Source organism: Oncorhynchus mykiss, chromosome 6, assembly GCF_057628025.1.
Source record: "Oncorhynchus mykiss isolate SJ-2025 chromosome 6, ASM5762802v1, whole genome shotgun sequence".
Lineage (NCBI taxonomy): Eukaryota > Metazoa > Chordata > Actinopteri > Salmoniformes > Salmonidae > Oncorhynchus > Oncorhynchus mykiss.
Window position 1 is genome coordinate 72,770,001 of NC_143027.1, and position 21,294 is coordinate 72,791,294.

General features: G+C 40.4%; 1 protein-coding gene across 1 annotated transcript in view; it reads right to left on the reverse strand.

Moving 5' to 3' along the window:
- Positions 1-12,653, reverse strand: part of LOC110526538 (homeobox protein aristaless-like 4) — a 25,965-nt gene extending 13,312 nt beyond the window's left edge. Inside the window, exon 1 of the mRNA XM_021607588.3 lies at positions 11,912-12,653. Within this exon, the coding sequence (XP_021463263.2) occupies positions 11,912-12,257 (346 nt within the window). The 5' untranslated portion in view covers positions 12,258-12,653. The remainder of the gene's footprint in view (positions 1-11,911) is intronic.
- Between the last annotated feature and the right edge of the window lie 8,641 nt (positions 12,654-21,294).

The following is a 21,294-nucleotide window of genomic DNA, read 5'->3' on the forward strand; positions in this document are numbered from 1 at the left end:
AGTCAACCTACTGATCATAAATTCCCATGATGCTGTTTGTGCCAGTGTGCCGTTCGTTCATTATTCCACTACAGTGCCAATCCTCTGTGCCCTTACTGCCCTCCCTGCCTGTGGATCATTAAACTCTCTCCATTACGGCTTCTATTAAGGGGTCTGTTTGGGGTCCTGGGAAGGCAATGTGTTGTCATACTCACTCATATGAACTGCAAACCTTCCCCCTTGGGCTCTAGGCTGTTCAAGGGGGTATAGAATATGGTTTGGGGTCCAAGCCAAACCTCACATCTGCTTCTCAACCCCTCTGCTTGGTGACGTCCCCTCTGGCTCAGTCTAGTGGTGAGTCCAGGCACTACGCTCCCCTCTGTTTAGCTTAGGTCTAAGAGACAGGGAGTTATTTTAGGGAGCCCAGGGTTGGGATGTGCTCATTTCTTATCTGAGGCTGGGGTAAAGCCTTGTCAAGTTAGAGCCAGGGGGTGTAGGTGTGCATGTGAGCTTCTGGTGTGCGTACTGCTTTCAACACAGCAGGGAAGCATGCCCTCCGGACCTCCACACAGAGCCTTGTTGGGTAATGTGCTGCAAGGTGAGGGGACCTGATAGCTCATCTGATGATACACACACCCTCGGTCCCCCGCCCTACACACCTTTCAAGGACTTGAGTAAAGGGAGCCGCATAACAGTCAATGACACCATAAGAAATATAAGCCGTGCTGTAGGATTTGTTTACTGCAGGGGCCACACTTAGGGAAAGCCCCTCTTCCTACCATAACATTGTAATTTAGTTGTTCACTTATACCAATCACTGCTGCACTGTTATGTTTCACCCGTCTGATTTTCCAAACCTCCATCTCTCATTCTGTCTGTTATTGTCATACTGTAAGTTAGAGCTTTTCCCTCGGAATTGGATATGAGGAAAAAGATTACTCCTGGTGTTGGTAAATAATTGTGAGGGTCTGATTTGAGCCATCTCAGCAGCATGCTCATTCTCTCTGGCTGTGTCAGTTTGCCTTCTCCACGCTTCTGCCGAGCACCCTGGCCACTGTGGACTGTCAGGCAGGCAGCATCTACTGGGGCCCGGGCCCTGGCCAGGGGTATAATGGCTCCCACATTGCCTGCTGCCTGCCCAGGACTGACACATCCTGTTAAGCCTGAGACGAGCTAGCTCAACCTAAATGTAAATCATTTCTAGTTATTCCCTCATCATATGCCCTGCACCGATGGTCCCAACAAGGCAAGACTGTCAGGCTTTTTGAAATCAAGGGCTCTCTGCTGATCAAAGACTCTTGTTTATGCCCTGTGTCATTGATGGTTTTTGGCAGGCGCAGGGTATTGTGACAATCTCCCGCTTGTTATTCGTGCGCTGGGCCGTGGCTACGAGGCAAGGCAATCTCCAATGCCCAAGGTGAACAGCAGTGGGCCCTCCCGGGGGCTGGGCCATATGGATGAGGAACATGAGAAAGTCTTACTGCAAATAATGTCAGTCAGGATACCCATGCAGTGGAGGGAGCCCTGAGTGAACACAGCCATTAAAGGCTAATGTTGAATTGTTTCTTCCTGTTAACAGAGTTGAGTTAGTAAAAGACGGATAGAAGAAGATATGCCTGTAGCAAGAAGCCCACTGAGAGTAATTGGCATGGAGAAGTCCTTCTGAAATAGCAAGAGGTAATATTTTTGCCATCTCAACTATGGAGGTAAAGAGCTTATCAGTCATCACTAAAAGTAGTCATCACTAAAGTATTTCAGAAATACAGCATCATTAAATCAAATCAAATTGTATTTGTCACATACACATGTTTAGCAGATGTTATTGCGGGTGTAGCAAAATGCTTGTGTTTCTAGCTCCAACAGTACAGTAATATCTAACAATTAACAACAATACACACAATACACACAACCTAAAAGTAAAATAATGGAATTAAGGAATGTATGAATAATAGGATGAGCAATGTCAGAGTGGCATTCCTCACTACATTTCATGATCACTGATTGGGCAGGCAGACATTTCCATTTAGCATCATGGTGGATTTTTCTGAAGATAACTGATACTCAGACACTTTCACCTTAGCTGATCGGATTAACAATCATATTTGGGCTTAGTGAAAGTATGATATGTTATATACTGTATAAAGCAAAGACACTTCTGTCTCTATGCCAGGATATGTTCTGACATGCTGCTGTAATTTATCAGTGGTTACAACCCCCCTCTCATTTTCACCTTTCACCTGTTATACAGATCTAGAGCTCAGCATCCCTGATACAACACTTGGAAGCAAGCAGACGATAAACTCCTCAGTCCCTTCTGCTAAAACCTCATAGCGTGTTTCCCATTTAGAGGAATCTGCTCTACAGCAGTGTTCACTGATTTTTTTTCTTTTTGACTTTGGATCCAAGATTCCACATCAGTTCCAATTACAGCTCTCTGACGGAGAGAGGCACGTCTGGAGCCCATTGTTCTTTGTCTGCCCCAACCCTGTTAGGGATCTGACATACCAAGTCTACAGTGACTGTACAACTGCTGTGATCTAAAATTGAAATATCTTCCCTGTTCCTTTCCAGTTGTATAACTGCTGTCTTATCAAATCAAATCAAATCAAATGTATTTATATAGCCCTTCGTACATCAGCTGATATCTCAAAGTGCTGTACAGAAACCCTGCCTAAAACCCCAAACATCAAGCAATGCAGGTGTAGAAGCATTATGCTATTTGTATGTTTGTTTAAAGTAAGAAATAATGAGATGTGATACAGAACTGTGGCTGTGTCCAAGTACAGGATAGTTCGGAACTGAAATCTTCATATTATTCTTTACAATGTCAAGGAAACAGAATACTCTACTAAATCAGTCCAGATCTGACCAAGCTGAAACCAAGAGGGTCTGAACGCAGAGTTCATCAGTGGGTGAGAGAGAAAAGGGGTGAGGTTAAACCAGAGAACTAATTGGCAGTTTAACCCTAACAGTATTCACACCTGCCTGCAGAGCAACACAGGGTCTTGTAAACCCTTTTTAATAGCGTCTACATTTCCCCACAAAAAAATGTCTTCAAACGTAATTTTATATTCTGCACTGTAAGTCGTTTAAAAAGTTGTGTCCACAGAAAATATCAAAATAAGAAAAAAGATGGTTAGAGTAATAGATATGATCATCATAGCAGCTATGCTATGAGGGGTAAATGACTATAGTTCCTGCCCTTGGATATCCGTGCTGGACCCCTTAAAGTTAGCAAGGGTCAGACCTTCACTGGGGACAGACGTTAAGTCGCTGTCAAAAAGGAGAGGGGAACATCAAAGTGTAATTTAACTGGCAGTAAAGCGACAGGGCACCTCCCCAGCCTCTTTATTGAAAAGGTTGGCTAGGGTCAGCTCACAGCATTTAAAAGAAACACTATAAATTAGACACCCTGCTGTGACTGAGAGCGATTCATGACAAAATATTCCCAAACCTGAAAAAATATCCCTAAATATTAGAAAACGTAAATAAAAGAGATTAAGTGTGTGTCGTCTAGGCTTGATAGATCCCTGTTTTGACTGGACCCAGGAAGCAGAGGAAATTTGTGTAAGCTGTTTTCTCTGCTAAGCATTTATTTGTAACTCTAATTTGGTTTGTTTTCCCTTCTTAAAATATGGATTGAATCATAATGGGAAGCTTTGTGCTCTGAAGTCCCGCCATCTCTGTGAAGTCCTCTCTTCCTGCTCGTTCCGCTGGCCGTGAGGCTGTTACATAAAGACAGACACACTAACTAACACAGGTAGTGGATGGAGAGACTGACTGGTGTGTTGAGATGTAAACTTGATCATGCCTACACCATGACGAATGAAAAGTGATGTGAGAGACATTGATCCATTTTATTGCAGCCTGTGAGTGTGTCACCACAAGGCATTAGCATGGGGAAAGCCTTATTAGCAAGCCCTCTGCCTACACGGCCATTTGCAAAACCAGAGCTAATCGCCTACCCAAAGGCAGATGGAGTCGAGTCTCAGCAGTTCTTATAAACCCGTCCTTCTTAAACGATCTTGTTCCTGGTCAGGAGCACCATGACACCACTACGAATAGCACCGCAGTATGAGTAGGCTATGGTGTCAATTGCAGTCATTGAACCAGTTCAAGGTTAGCCTAAGTTGGTGCTCACTAGGCCCATGCCTTTCTCATATCCCTGCTGCCCTCTCATATGCCTGACGCCGTAAACAAAACCTCAGCTAACGGATGAGAAAGTTCCATAAGTACCTCTCTGACCAGCTTATAGCTACAGTAGTTTGGGAGCATCTGATAGGTAAGCGTCCACTTTGAAGTCAAACACTGAGAGGGATGATTCATCCCATCAGGCTGCTGTGAGGTGCACACGCTGTGCCAAAAAACAACTGCTATGGGAGCGTATCCATAAAGCCTGAGACACTGATAAATCACCCCTCTCTCTTCAAGGTTCTGAGAGTCTCTCTCAGGCCCTAGAGCATGGCAGGATCTCCACTAGCCTGAGACTGAGCTAGGGTCTACTCAGTGCCTTTTCCACAGTTTGGCTAGCTCTAAAACAAGGTCAAAACAGACAATTAGACAATTACACGTAAGATGAAGGAACAAAGCTCTATTTGTCTTTCTGAAACCAACCATATCTGGAAACACTTTCTCCTGCTCTTATACCCATGTAAATACACAGTAATAACTGTAACAACACTGTAAGTTGTGTTGGAGATATAATACCCAGTGTAATGCAAAGTTCATGCAAAATAATATTTGACTGCGTATGCTGTGGTTTTAACCAGTACTGTACTGAAATGACTAAAAGAAAGAAAGCCTTCATGTTCCAATAGATTTGAGGTTATTTGAATGAGTGCAGAGGGAGACCCCTTGAGAGGGGAAGGCTTCTTAATGTGAGATCCTCTCAGTTTATCTAACAGTTGACGTTATGTTCCCTCCTCCTTTCCCAGTGAGGTCTGAATCTCTCGGGTGATGTTAAAAACCACAATGAAGCAAACACACATTTTACGAGTGCACGGGAATGCCATAATAAAAGACAGGTTGGTCACTGTCCTCTTAGCATCATGTGGATTCCACTTCTGACAATAGCATTGTTATATTGAAGTAAATACAATGTGGAAAGAGCACTAGATTGTCCTTGGTGGTCCAAATTGTTAATCCCTTGTAACTAAGCAAAAATTATCATCTGCTTGTGAAATAATATATAATTTCATATAGGTTTCTTAAAATTCTTTACATCAGCTCCCATATGAATTTACATAGTACTCTGTCATTAGGAAACACCATGTGAAATAATGTGATTCAATGGGTAGTTTATAGAAAAAAGCAACATGCGTATAATTTCAGTTCTTGTGATGGGTGCCACTGTCCAGGCCAATGGGCATGCTAACTTTTTACTGTACTATAACGTCTGAGAAAATGTATACACAGTAGGTGATATTACAGACTCTAATCTTCTGGGATATTCTTTGTGCTGGACGTCTGATCAGTAAGCATCCTCTGAGGGCCTCAACTATGGAGGGTTTAGTTACACAGCAGAGGATCTGACTGCCGGGCTGAGAGAAGGCCTGGAGTACAAGGTTCAATGTAGCCCTGTTGCACTCCGGCCGGGCAGATTGAGCCTAATGTAAATTGCTGTGCCAAAATACGAGTTAACTGGTAAAATGATCCTAGGTCCTTGTCACCTCTAGTCATGTCAGCAACCTGCTGAAGTGTGTCCTGGTTCTCCAGGCTTCGCAGCACTTCCATGGCTGGTTTCTATTACCCCCTGCTCATATCAATCAGCACAGACGGACAGAAAGAAAGAAAGGCTCAAATGGTTGTGCTGTACTAAAGACGGTAGAGAGAGAAAGGGCAGCTTCAGTCTAGATTGAAAGGATCTCACAGGACAGTTGATTCACACCTCCTATATCCTCCCTCTCTTTGAGTGAAAACACGATAACACGAAAACACGATTGTAACCGCAACTATGTACCAAATGCTTGTAATGTCACAACAAAGGCTCTTCCTCTCTCCGTCTATAGCTCATGAATAGTTCATGGAAAAGTTTTGAAATGTTAAAGGAAATAGTGATCTTGACTGTTTGGATTATTTTGGGGTTTAGATCGATTCGCTCTGGAGAATTTTGGGGTACAGCTCTTCTAAAAAGGAAAGGAAACCCGAGTTAAAGGTCTCTGTGTCCTGTCCTCAGGGGGACAGTCAAACACCATAAGAGAAAAACTCCTGTTGCTTCAAGAAAAATACAAAGAGATTGATGTTCCTAGTTTGAAGGTTAAGTTCTCAGTGGGTACACTGACCCCTTTAGACACTGTAGAGAAGCCAAGGATAGCTATCTCTGACAATGTGCATTGTTTGTGTGTGTCAAACCAAGTCAAGAAATAGTCTATTATTCCATCTTATTCTATTCTACTATATATTTTCATGTAAAAAAAAACACAATCCACCAATGTAAAGGCCACCTGTTGTCAGATTTTATCAGGTTGAATTTTGGCCACTCTCCCTGAGATGTTCAGAGCCAGGCCCTAAATATCCTATTACCTGGCGGAGAGGAGTCTGGTTTATGGAGCGTGGAGTCCAGTGGAGTCTACAAGCTTTTATCACTGCATGTAGACCCGGCTAGGAAAGGGACTGCTCTCCCCTACTACTAATGCACAGACCTTGTATATGTTGTCCCTGAAGTAGCATACTGTTGGTCCAGGGCTGCTGGACTTGAGAGAACCTCAATGTAACTGGACTGATGGGCCGTAGAAAGTGTCCCATTGTTTCATCTTAAGAGGTTTGAATGGAGGAATGGTTGAAACCATGCCATTTGTTACCCTGTGCTCTTTGGGAGCAACAGTTTTTTTTTTTTAACCATAATTCAATGGTGGCTTAGAAAACCTGTATGAAAATCTAAAGGGTTCTAGCTGTCCTTTACAATTTGGTTGACGAAACAATACATTTCCCTTTGCCTCATTTCTAAGTTGCAGGCACAAAGTATTTGTTTCCTTCCTCTTACAGTACATAAAGATTTGCAAGCACAGTACAGCATGTTAATGTCCACAAAATCATTCACTGATCCTTTCAATCACTTGCAACCAACCCCATAAACAAATATTGTATTGGTGACATGTTGTGTATTTGTATGCGGCACTTGTTTAGCAAGGTTACACAAACCAGTCACCTCTTGGACACTCAAGGACTGCCTGTGCTTACTGGGGGCTGGCCTTTGAATGTATAAAAATAACTGGGGGAAGTGCTGATGTACATCTGAGTCACATTAATGGTGGAGGTCTCCTGTAGTGCTGAGACGTTCCTGCCTGCTCTTTAACGCTCGCTCTATCTGAGGAGTCAGTCATACCTGTGGTCAGGCAAGGCTGCTGCAAGGGTGACTTCCTCTGTAAAATGTGCATGGTCTACCCAGCCAGTCTGTGATACCAACTTGGTCCTGGGCCTCCCCTGGGAGCAGTTTTGTTTTTTTGTCCTAGCACTACACAGCTGATTCAAATAGCCAATGCTTGATGATGACTTGGTTATTTGAATCAACTGTGTTTTGTGCTAAGACAAAAACAAAACATTTGCCCTGAGGGTATCTGTTGTAAAATATTAGATATGTAAACTTCCTTTTTAGTGGCTCACTTATTGCTTTAATAAGATACATTAGGACAGCATCATTAGTCTAAGTATTATTTATGGCGGTTTGTTTGGGATTAACAGCGGCAATCATTCTCTTTACATCGAGTGTACGACGTTATGTAGACTACAGGTCACTGGCAAGTTCAGCTGAACGCAAAAAGAAACAAACTCCCTTGAAATCTCCCGAAAACAGCGCTGGTATTATCTTCAAAGGACCCCGCCGTGTCTAGCGGGAAATATTGTAAAGACTGTGACTCCAGGAATTTCAGCCTACCTGCTTAAGCCTGATTGAAGTAATAACTCACGAAGTCCCCGTTGAATTACCTGCCATGACTTATACCTGTGGTCGAAACCAATAAGGCTCCCAAGACCAGGTTTAGGGTCTTTAAAACGTGACCCTAAATAAGATCTCGTGAGTGATTATGTGATATGGTAGGTTTACGAAACATAAAAACTATTCCCCGGACACAAACGCATTCCATTGCAAATATGACCCCGAGTTGATAGGAAAGTGTGACAATGTGTTTGGGTTTTTAGTATAGGCCTATGTGATTCAAACGCACCTTCAAATCGATCTTTCAATTTTCAGTCCGTGTCTATACGTTTTCATTAGTTGACTTTGTATATGCCGAGCATTTTCGTAATTTCTTACAGGTTTATGTGCAGGCCTAGGCCTGATCTTTTCCGCGCTATATTACGCATGCCTCTCCTGTGAGTCATTACGTACCAAAGGTTAAGCAAGGCCATGACACAGGATTGGAAATTAAATATATGAACAACTGAATATTATTTTTAACTTGAATAACTTGTAGGCTTAATGTTATAGGCATACCACGTTTGGCGCCCGTGCGTAATGTGCTTAAATGACCAATAGAGAAAAGACTGCACATACGGGTTCAAGTTTGAATCAGAGTATTTACTCATTTATTTCAGGTGAATATTTTCTTGTACAGAATGATCTAAATATTAGAAGCTATATAATGACTATATAATAGGCAACTTGTTGCTTTTTGAATAATAAAGATGTGCATACGGTAAATTACTTCTGATTCATCATAATGTGCTCATATGGTTAACTATTGTTTAACTACTATTAATATTATTATTATTATTATTATTAGTAGTAGTAGTAGTAGTAGTAGACGTATTCCCATAGATTCCCAGCAGTGATCAATCAGTCTAGAGTATTGTCAAGAGTATGCCTCTTGACAAAGCAAGTGTCTGGTGTTCGTATGTTGTTGTCTAAAGTTATTTGATTAAACCAAAGAGATTCGATAACATCTGCACAGCAGACCATCATTAAATCTTATATTGATGGCTATGCTATGTTACGTCACCCGTTTAAACTAATTATGTAGCGAGGAAAAGACTGATTGGTTTATGTGCTTTTATTAGGGTTTACAGAAATCCTATTCTGGCACGTTAGTGGCATGTTTTCAGTGCCCAGCCCTCCTCCGTAACTCAGCTGTAAATACTTAATTATGTAATAATAATAATATTATTACTGTTATGATGATGATAGTCTAGTCAACAACAATAATATAATCTTTATCCTCATTAATATCATCCTGATCCTCATCGTGGTAGCCATTAGCCAATAGTAAGAACAGCATGGCAAAGTTTAACTGAAGTTTCTTCATGTGTACTTTTTTCTCACGCTAGACCAGACAATTGATCAATGTCTTCTCCTTGACAGCAGTGATTCAGTGCTTTCGCTTTTATATTGACATCTCAACTCGTTATATCCTCTTTGGTTGTGTCCCCATTTTCTCATTTTCACGAAGGACAGGACTCCTGTCGTTTTCACTAGATATTCATTAGAATATCTGTAATAGTGATTCATTAACATGTTTGGTGAAGCCTATACTTTCGTTTAATCGAACCGTTCACATGCACAGCAGTGCAAATTGATATTAGTATATTGATGAAAATTGTTAAATATTCTAATTTCATTCTATAATTTCAGTAATCTGGCATTTGCTTTTAATTTGGATGTTGTTTGTGTTAGCAGCACTGTCCAGTGTCCATACGTTCGCTGTGCATGCATCTTTAGTGTCGGTTTTTTTCTATTTATTGATCCGGAAAAACAGAAAACGGATGTTATTGTTATGTTATAAATCAGGTGTAATGGGTATACATTTACATTTTCTAAATTACACAGATGGATGGAAAAATACTTAAGTTTCCTCACAGATCGCTTGGTTGATTTTCGAGCATGATTAATTATGGATTATTGAAATTGTGGGGATTTTTACTTATCCTTGCGCTTAATGTTACTTGTAGCGTTCAATAAACTATCACGTGGTTCGATCATCGTCTATGCACTCTTACTTTTTGTAATAAAACATTTGAAGAATGTGCGTTTAAATGAAAGAACGTTGGACATCTTTGATCTAAATGTAGCCTAAAACTGAGACAGAATTGGGCCACATTTAATGAAAATGTTTTAGAAGTGAGCTAACTACTCTTTTTTTTATCTAGACAAGTCAGTTAAGAACAAATTCGTATTTACAATGACGGGTTAACTACCTAGTTCAGGGGCAGAACGACACATGTTTTACCTTGTCCGCTCGGGAACTCGATCCAGCAACCTTTCGGTTACTGGCCCAAAGCTTTAATCACTAGGCTACCTGCCGCAATTGGTTTATAGAGACTTCGAAACGTGAGACTGACATAATTATTTGGCAGAAAGTCTTAGGCATATTTTGCCTCTATTATAATTTTAGCACTGCTTTAGTCTTGTTCAAGTTAACCATTTTCATGAGGATTCATGGCCTACGTATCGAATATCATCTGGCTTTGGTCACTGACTTCTCAACCATAAACAACAAATGAATCACTTTTGAAATTTGTAATAACTCCTACAAAAATTCTTAGCACTTGTAGCCACTCTCCTGAGAGAGGTTCCATACTTCTACCGCAGTATTTGATGCTTCCATCCAGTTCATCATCTGAGAAGCCGCTCTATGTCCGTGGGTTTTCATCTCACCCACAAGTTGCTCGCAGATGGTTAGAGAAAGCGCTGGCTTTTGCGGTATTTGTGTTAAATTTATAGCATGGGCGGATTTTTCCTGCGCTCAAGATGTGCCCTTTGCTAGACCTCTGCAGAACATTTTCAACATAAAGATATAGTTCGGTAAATCAGTAGAGGGTATTATTTCTTATTAAGAATTAAGAATTGCATGTAGGTATTTTACACATTACATATTAATTTAATGCAACGTAACTGTGGGTTTCGAGTTGCAAAGTTAAAGTGTGTATTTCATTGTAAAATAAACAAATATTTCTTAAGAACTTGTGATCCGTTACATTTTATTGTATGGTCATACAAACATCTATAAGGTCACCAATACCCAAGTCACGATAACGCAACGTTTCTGCAGAGTGCACGTAGGCTACTGTAGGCTAGAGGCCTTTACAGTGTTATTTTGTCAGTTCACAAAAATCAGGCTCTTTGATCAGCAATGTTTTAGTTACAATCTCTAATTCACCACAGGCTATCAGTTTGGGCAATCTTTTCTACAAGAATCGGAATATCTTTACCTTGATATCATATAGGTGCCAAAACGTGTGTGTGTGGGTGTGTGTATGTCAACGATGGATTCTTAACATTTGCAAACTCCCCCAATATCTATTGCTCATGAGACAATATTGAGTAAGTAGCCTATAGATGTAAAGAGACTAGGGATAATAACAATATTGGTCCGCTGATAAACTATTTCCCATATTTGTCATGCTTGAAAACGTGATAATTCAATTGTCCGATTCAGATTCAGTATGAAGGATTGTAATGCAGATTATCGCATTAAATATAGCCTAATTTAATTCAATAGCCAAAGGGAAAACGTGATAGTCGGGAAGGTTATGCCTCTTCGTAATTGTGTTACAGGGGATAGTTGTGGCCGTAATATTGGTAGTAAGTTGTGAAGTCCATCACATTGAGTTTGTAAAGACTCATGCATTGACAAATGTTCATATGCGATTAGTGATATTATCCTAACACCCGGGATGATAGCAGACGTGATTACTTCACCCATTTCTTTTCTTTTATCGTCGGTTCTGATTATTGGAAGGAATTTCTCAATTTACAGGAAACTGTTTAAGAGGCATGTGGAGACAGGCATAACGTTCCCAACTTAAAAAAAATATACTCAAAACATCCCTCATAATTGGGGGTATAGTCAGTCAAGTGAACATATATTTACACCGACCAGTGTATACAGAACACAAGCACAATTTCTGTTGTCATTTGATGCGGTTTCTCCATAAGAGTAAACAATACGGGACACGGGAAATCTCCGTTCGTTCGAAACAGAACTGTGGTTTTACTCACCATAGCAGGGAATGAGCGCTCCGTTGTGTCCGCTTTCTTGGTGCAGTTTGCCTCCTTCGGGGGGGGGTTTGCAAGAAGACCTCTGCATGAAGAGGTGGTATTTGTTAAAGGTGCCTTCCCCAGTGGTGACATCCAATGACTGACACTCCTGTTGGAATGGGCTCCGAGACTTTTCTCCGTAAGCCTGACCTTTGTTTGGCAGGAAAGTGGGGCTGTATTTGGTGTCACTTACTTGGAATGTCCTAAACGGGTTCGTCGGATGATCCCTACCTTGCGGTGCAGAGGGGCTATAATATGAATCCATGGATGTCATATCGCAGTATGAGACGCACGTCTCGGCGTTCATGCCTAAAAAAAGTTACTGGGAGAAAAAGACTTCCAAACTTTTTTCTTTCTTTCCGTTTTGGAAAGGGAAGCAAACAGATACCCTCACTCTCTCTCCCTCTTCCACATACGGATGAACACACGCATACACACTGTCACGCACACACACATACACTGGCACGGCAGCTGTGTTTGGTTATAAAACGATTCAGATGTTTTCCAGGAACCACTCGCTGACCAAAAGCTAAAAACTCCCCTTAAGGTTTAGACGAGTAACAAAAATGCGTCTTTCTTCAGAAGATGCAACACAGATCTCCCCGATATACACTACCGAGAGCTGTGTGGACTTTAAGTCAAGACATCTCCGGAGTGATTATGTTGATCAAATGAATGGGTGATGTCAGACCTTTCCTCAGAAGAAAAAAAACGTTTTGGTTTTTTTTATATGTGGGGGGACTTAACACATGACATTAATGTAATTAGGGTATGAATATATAACTAATTGTAAGTGAAGGGCAACAGCGAGAGCGCAATTTTATGATTGATTCGCAATGGTTCGTCAAGAGGGGACTTCTTCCAGACAAATGGAATCTCGACACATACAGGACAATATAGGCTATCCATGTTTCATGTGTACTGTGTGATTTGTGACACGGAGAACTATTCTACATTTTTCTGATTTCCATTTATATGTTGGGGGGGTATGTGTGTTTTAAGCAGAATTACATTTTATTTTTCTGGAAACCACATCACTCAGAAAATATTTTCTATCGTTAAAGATGAGTTGGCATATATTCAGAATATCTACAACTTCATCCTTATATTCCGTTGATCGATCTTTTTTGACTTTTTGAAGGCCTTTTTTCTCATGTTATCAACTGATTGGAAATAAATCACATTGCACTTATAATTTATCTCCGTGTCAAACCCTTCCACTCTTGATGTGATTCATTTAATATCGCCGGGTTCAAGCTTTAATGCAACTTATTTACCTTAAGCCTATAGCACGGGTTCTCTAATTAGACTCCTTTGCAAAGGTTGAATGAGTCCCGTCGATAAATGAACCACACTGATATAACGATATAACCACGTCTAATTCAACAAAATCATACAATTTGGGCCTAAAGGCTTGTGGGCTCAAAATATTATCTAATAATTTCATTGAAATTAGTCCAATATGTCTTAATAATTGGAGATATATCTCTATTACAACGATTATTGCGAACTCGGCAACAAGCACATCACTGAAATGTCAAAACGTAGTGGTAGGAGTCATCGTGTTTTCTATTGCCACTTCAATATTTTAATAACAGATTAGGCCTATGTTAATGTGCTCGTGGGACGGTGGGACATTTATTTGTCACAAGCAGGAATAAAACATATTTTCCTCCCTGAGTTACTTATTTCATTGTTATCTCCAATTTTGTGGGATATTGCTCAGCAAATTAAATATTTGAATTGAATTGGTGAAGAACATGCTTGGCTACTATAGTCACTGTATTAAGCATTGGACATATGGCTATTAGGCTACAATCTTACTACAGGGAGTTGCTGTGTAAAGCCCCTCTGGTGAAAAATATTCCGCGTAAAATATCTCTGCAGTAGGCTATCTGCAACAACATGGTTCTTTGATCGCTGAATGTTCACGGTGTAGTTCATGGGTAATGAGCTTGGAAACGAGACTGACACCCTCCTAAAACCTACAAGGGAAGTGGTGATGACAGAGTAGTAAGACATGATTAGGCTACATTAAAATGTAATGTCATCAATTAAGCGAATTTAGCACAATCTCACACTCATTGTTTATGTAAAAAATATTGCATGCGTGGGCTGAAATCGAGTCAAACTTTTAATTAGGATAAATGTCTAATTTACTGTTTAATTAAGTATATCAAACGCAATATACAAAAGCATAATTAGCCAATTATGAAACGTTTCCCAAAAACGTAGCAAAGGCCTAGTCAAAGGCAGCCTCCATCGAGCTATTTGAAAATGAGTGCCTTTTGCTGTAGATCCCTTTGAGAGCGAAGGCCTGCATGCTTTTCAGATGCTACAAAACGAATGTTCAATAAATAAAATAATGAGACGATAGAGATTTCGGTTAATACTATTGGACATGGCTACATGGTGATATTACAGGAAACGGACGTGAGCATTCAAGCACTTAAATAATTCATTGGTATTATTTACTACCCAGGGAAACGTATTTAACCCAACATAACAAAGTTCAATACAGGCTGCATTAAAGTGGCCTTGTTAATTTAACCACACGCTATAGTACACATTAGGCCTACTCGGTGTGCTGTTTTATCTATGCAGTTCCTGGTGATTGGTTCGGTGATTCCTTTGGTTGTTAAATTAACTAAAACATATATAATCGTAAATTAGGCTACATTGTTTAGTTATTAGTCTTTATATATTTCTCTTTAGAGCAAGCAAAGGCCAATCTTACCTGTTAGATTGGCCTAAAGATAGCCTTTTCTCCTTTACTGTCAACAGTAAAAAACAAAGGCAAATGCAGGGACGTTAAGGACGCTATAAAACAGGGTTATCCAAATCCGCCTTCCATATTAAATTAAATAGAGCACATCTCCACATTGCTGCTCATTTGCGGACTTTCTTCCCCAGTCCCTCCGGTATCAGAGACCTTGTGTAAAACTCACGGGTGATTATATTTTCCACCAACGAACCAATGACACTATTCACCATTTGTTTCCACGGGATGCACACATCTCAGAGATGTTGTTGTCATTTAAACCAAAACCAATCAATCAAAATAATTAATTAAAGCATTATAGTTATTATTATAAGCCTAATATTCTAATAATTATTAAGGCTTCCAAATTGCTTCCAACTTTTTCTGTAATGCATCATTCATAGAAATATTAAATGAGAAGCATCCATTATATTAATATAGTAAGACTCACAAATTGCATAAACGAATGAATACCATATTGCAGTGGACTTTGGAAATGTGGAAGCCCACTAAAATGTTATATAGACTGCTGTAGATAACATTGCTTTAATGTGAAATAGGCGCTTGATTAAACGCTCAGTCTCAAGGACAGCTAAATTCGATTGATTTCACTCTAAAGCAGTGTGAATCAATTTATTTCAAAGTTCTGTTTCCAGACATTCGTCATTCATATCAAAGAGATCAAACGCCACAATGTATTTAGATCTGGCCGTTTATTTTATTTTACTTTCAAATGAATCTAATTTCCACAACATCTTTTCTTTTTTTAATATTTTATTTGAAACGGTTTTATTTAGCAATTTAGTACAAAACAAAAGACATGTGAAGTAAAGTTTTGCTTAAGTAAGACATGGGACAAGAATAGAGCGACAATGACAGATACAACAACAATAAGCATTCCCAGTCAGTGTTCCCAGTCAGTGTTCCTAGTCAGTGTTCCTAGTCAGTGTTCCAAGTCAGTGTTCCCAGTCAGTGTTCCTAGTCAGTGTTCCCATTCAGTGTCCCCAGTCAGTGTTCCCAGTCAGTCTCTGTCCAGACGGTCCAGAAACGGACCCAAATCCTTGAGAAATCTGCTGGAGGAGAAAGTCCTGGAAAAACGAATCTTTTCGAAGTTAATAGTATTAATAATTTCTGCTAGTCATCTACTGAAGCAGGGGGGAGAGTGACTTCCATTTCCACAACGTCTTAACATGGACGTTTTGTATTTATCACATCTGTGTCAAACACAAAGTTACTTTCACTTTGTTTGCCAGTTATTTATCGGTAACATAATACAATGATCCTAGATTGTGACCTGATATACAGCAATACAGGCTTTGTGGACTTGTCCGTTTGTTTGTTCCATATTACTTGCTATATAAACTGTTATTAAACTTATATTAAAAATTCTCAGCTCATCGGTCACTTCTTTTCTCAGATGTGGGAGTTTTGTTAACATCCGTTGATAACAGGTACATTGTGCAGTTCCTTATGAAAGGGTAGAGAAAAAAGACAAGGTAGCAAAAATACCACACCAGTATGTATACAAGCTTGAATAATGTAGATTGATGATTTATATGATGTATTCGGTAAGGCATCTGTCATGACAGACCGATGAAATGAGGAACATTGTATGCTTTAGTGAATGGTAAAGTGGAATATGTTGTCATGTTGTCTAAATGGAGAAACTATGTGATGTGTCAGTTATAGATGGGAACAGGATCAGGATGTTCCAGGGACTGGTCGGTCCACCCTTAACCTCTACGGATGTGGTCCAGAAACCGGTCGCCCAACCTTAACCTGATGTGCCCAGCCTGTCTCCGACAGGTAGACATGGAGGGAGACATGATGTCACATTGTGTATTTGTTCTGCAGGTAAGCAGGCAGGCAGGGCAGGGGCCAGGTTGTGTTACAGGCCTGAGGCTGTTGCTCAGGGTGGTAGAAAGCAGCACTCTTGGCAGTAGAGGAATGTATATACATGGCACACAGAGAGAACGTGTGGAGGACCCAACACTACAGCAGAACAAATGCAAACCAGCCATACTGAGCAACCACACACACACACACACACACACACACACACACACACACACACACACACACACACACACACACACACACACACACACACACACACACACACACACACACACACACACACACACACAATACGGCAATGCACTTGCAGCACTTCGTTCCTTAGATTAAATTTGAAGGGCATTTAGACAGCTGAAAGGTGCCTCTATGTTTATGTATCCTGTCTCTATACTTCAGTACTGTTTACGTTCAGCCAAGCCAGCAACAAAAAAGCCTTTGAGAAGTGAGGTACATAGGTTTGTGACAGTCAAATGGATTCAAATACCAGATTTTATGGGGGGGAAAACAACCCAAGAAACACTTTTACAATGTGAGTGAACCACTGTGTGTGTGTCCTACTCTGTCCCCCTGACCCCTGCCAGAGGAACAGGTGTGTTTGGTAATGAAAGCCCATCAGGGCTTAAGAGGCTGAACACACACATCATATACCCCAGCAATGATAGAAGGGTTAGTGATGACACCAGCTTCAGAATAACAGCTAGGAGAGCACAGTGGCTCCACAAAATGTCTCTAAGTAGGCTACAATGAGCGAAATATCTCTCTCTGCTTTTCGCTGTGGTTTTCAGAAGAGGCTTAGAATGACTAATACCTCCACCGAACCCAAATAATAAATGTTTATGTGGCTTGTGCCTGCTTTCCACACCCACAGCTGGATGCTGAATGCATCCAATACCTGCCATCTCCTAGGGCAGGTATTAGATCAAGAAACATTGATGATCCAACTAAGCAACTATAGATGTAGGATATTAATTTGAGACAGTTTGCTACAGGAGGAAAATAATCCTGCAACAGGAAATGTGAATTATAATGAATTGACATTTTTGTAGGGGTTTGTACATTTTTGTAAGGGATTGTTTTTTATTTTAATTGTACATGTTTTTATTTAACTATAAGTCAGTTAAGAACAAATTCTTATTTACAATGACTACCTTCCCTTGGCCAAACCCTAACCTCGACTACGCTTGGCCAATTGTGGGCCGCCCTATGGGACTCCCAATCACGGCCAGTTGTGACGGCTGCCTGAATCGAACCAGGGTCTGTAGTGACGCCTCTAGCACTGAGATGCAGTGCCTTAGACCGCTGTGCCACTCAGGAACCCCAAAGATCTGACATTTCAAAATGGAAATTAATCCTTTTTCAACCTCAAATGCACAACACATTTTAAATATCGTGCATTGCAGGAAGGTTCTGCTACAACAGAGTGATTAAATTAAGATCCTACATCGATATGGACTCCAGAGTAGGTGTCACAATTTTCAGTACTTTTTCAATACCATGAGCTACTAGTTAGGCTACTAGTTACATGGTTAATACCAAAGGTGACTTGTTTCACTTTTCTAAGCAGCAGTGAGCAGAAAATGGCACCCCCAAAAGTGCAATATAACTTTGCAATACTGTCTTACATTTGGTTGACATTTTTTGCTACTTTTGTCTTTTGTCTATACACTGTGCAAATGAGTATGTTGGTTACACTGTAAATAAAGATGGACTATATGTTGTATATTTCTATTGGCATATTCAGAGGGTGGTTCGTGTTCTGGCCACAAGCGTGATTCCTACTCCGTTTATTTCAGGGGTAAAGTGTCCCTAGTCTCACTCACTGTAATTGTTTTATTATAAAAACCATGCGCCCTCCTTTGGTGCTGCAGCTTGGAATAGACACAGTACATAGAGGGAGAGGGGCTCCAGCTAGCGATTACACTCCTGACTATTGAAAAGTTAGTAACGTGTCAGTTTTCTGGCAAAGCTATTAAAAGCTTCCCATCGATCACAGGCCCACCTGCCTTGAATAAGGCTCCGTATTTATTGAGTGTGGCATTTTAATAAAATATAATATATATATATATATATATACATCAAGAAAAGAAACACTTTGCACACCATGGTATCACACTTGTTTTGTATAATAGGAGAATGTTAATGCTTTTAATCACAAATGTTTAAGTGCTGTTTTTATAAGGCGTAACATTAGCCCAAAGTCATGTAGAAACAAGTTATTACACCTTTGAATATGCTCGCTGTAGTGCACTTAAAACCTCAAACACTGTAATTATTGCATTATTGAAAGTGTCATTATGTATATTTTAACATTTTTGTCATAATTGCAAGTAATGGATGATACGTGTTTTTAGTTGTAATATAATATATCTCATGCTGAGGAAACAGTTGTAAGCCATCATAACGTGTCGGGAGTAATGCAGAGCCTGTCAGTATATTTCAGTTAGCAAGACTTCAGTTTGATGGGAAAGTGCCGCTATATGGATTCTATTCTGCTGATTCATTACAACATCCTTTGTCGGATTTATTTTGCTGCTCTTGCAATTACAAACGCAGGTCTCCATCATTGAAATATGTGTCACAATAACCACTATTCTGCTTCTAATAGTCAGGGGGTTTATTATTAGGGGGTAAGAGTATTATTATCATCATAAAGCGTTGGACTACACAGCATTAATGTCAATGTCAATGTCTTTATTCATGGAAGAGAAGCAGAGAGACCATTGATCATAATCATTTTTACACTTGTTTGTCAGTTTGAATTATTTCAATGTTTGAGGATGCCTGACATTATCTATATTCACTGTTCTCTAGGGAGTAGTTCAAATGCTAGTATCGTATAAGTATTTTGTCTGAAAATTATGTAATCAAATGCAGAGGTTTTTATATCACGTTTTGTTGTTTATTTTGTATGTGATCAAAGTCATTTGCCCTTTCTGTCAAAGTATGTTCCCTTAATAACCAACAACGATTCAGTCCCTGACATTCAGTATAATGGTAAAAGTATGTTCCCTTAACCAACAACGATTCATTCCCTGACATTCAGTAGAAGGGTAAAAGTATGTTCCCTTAACCAACAACGATTCATTCCCTGACATTCAGTAGAAGGGTAAAAGTATGAAATAAACTGTCTGCATGGTGTAAATGTTGACACATTTGCTGATTTATTCAAACGTGAACCCCTTATTTCGTCGATGGGCAGTGCACCCTTGCACGCAAGATCAGCTGATGTAAGAAGGGCTATATAAATAAAATTGATTTGATTTGATTTTGAAAGACATAAGATTCCCACTATAATGGAACAGGGGGGAATTCATCCATTTTAATGAGGTACACTTTATGAAAATATGGCGAATGAGATATGAAAAAAAGATGAGAAAAAAATCTGTTTTAGTAAAGGGGCTGCATGTGATTCATAATATTGGATTTTAGAAGATGGGAGGGAGATGACAACCGCCCTCAACCCCCCCACAGTTCAACTCTGCAAATATCTTGCAATATCGCAGTCTGATGGTACAATGTCTTAACAGCTTATGTATTAGAAAGTCTGATTCTATAGTATTCGCAGCCATCTAAATTATAGTTTGTGACTGATCTGGAAGGAAGTCAGCCCAGTGTAATAGCCCAACACATTGTCCTCATGACACAAGGGGGGAGTAACAGTTGTCATAATCAATGACCTTGACATGCACCCATTGTGTTTTCCTCTATTCAAACGCTTCATTCCAGTCACGGGAAGAGTCAATTAGTAGTGAATGTGGAAGTTAAAAGACAACACAAGGATATGGAGGAGACACCATGCGGGCTACATCCTTAGTGCAGTGACTGTGTCAGCCATGTTGACTGTGTTAGCCATGTTGACTGTGTCAGCCATGTTGACTGTGTCAGCCATGTTGACTGTACAGACATGTTGACCGTGTTAGCCATGTTGACCGTGTTAGCCATGTTGACTGTGTTAGCCATGTTGACTGTGTCAGCCATGTTGACTGTGTTAGCCATGTTGACTGTGTCAGCCATGTTGACTGTGTCATCCATGTTGACTGTGTCAGCCATGTTGACTGTGTTAGCCATGTTGACTGTGTCAGCCATGTTGACTGTGTCAGCCATGTTGACTGTGTTAGCCATGTTGACTGTGTCAGCCATGTTGACTGTGTTAGCCATGTTGACTGTGTCAGCCATGTTGACTCTACAGCCATGTTGACCGTGTTAGCCATGTTGACTGTGTTAGCCATGTTGACTGTGTCAGCCATGTTGACTGTAGCCCTTGGCTAGGCTGGTGGTGGAGGCCTTTGATGGCTGTTAATACAGCGTGGAGAGATGCTAATAATTGACAGCATTGTTCAGTGATGCTAGCGGATGTAAAGTGGACAGAGGAACAGGAAGAGGAGTGGATCGTACGCAGATCTTATTTAATTTAACATGAAATAACTGTTCCAAAGCAGTCTATTTGAGCAGCATATAACATGACTACCACACCCCTCCTCTCTCTAATGTGGGACTGCACTGTATGTTCCAGATAGTTCCATTTGGGCTTGCTGAAGCCAAAGTGAGGAGGACACAGCTCAGCAGTGTTTGATGAACACAATCTCCCTCCAGAGGGTCTGTTTTGGGTTGAGGCTCCACTCTGCTCTGCTTCCTCTATCTAGTCCACTGTTTTTGCATCACAGGTATCTAGACTGGCCCGTGCTCTGCAGAGGTGAAAACAGCCCTGCCCAGGCAGGAAGTGAAC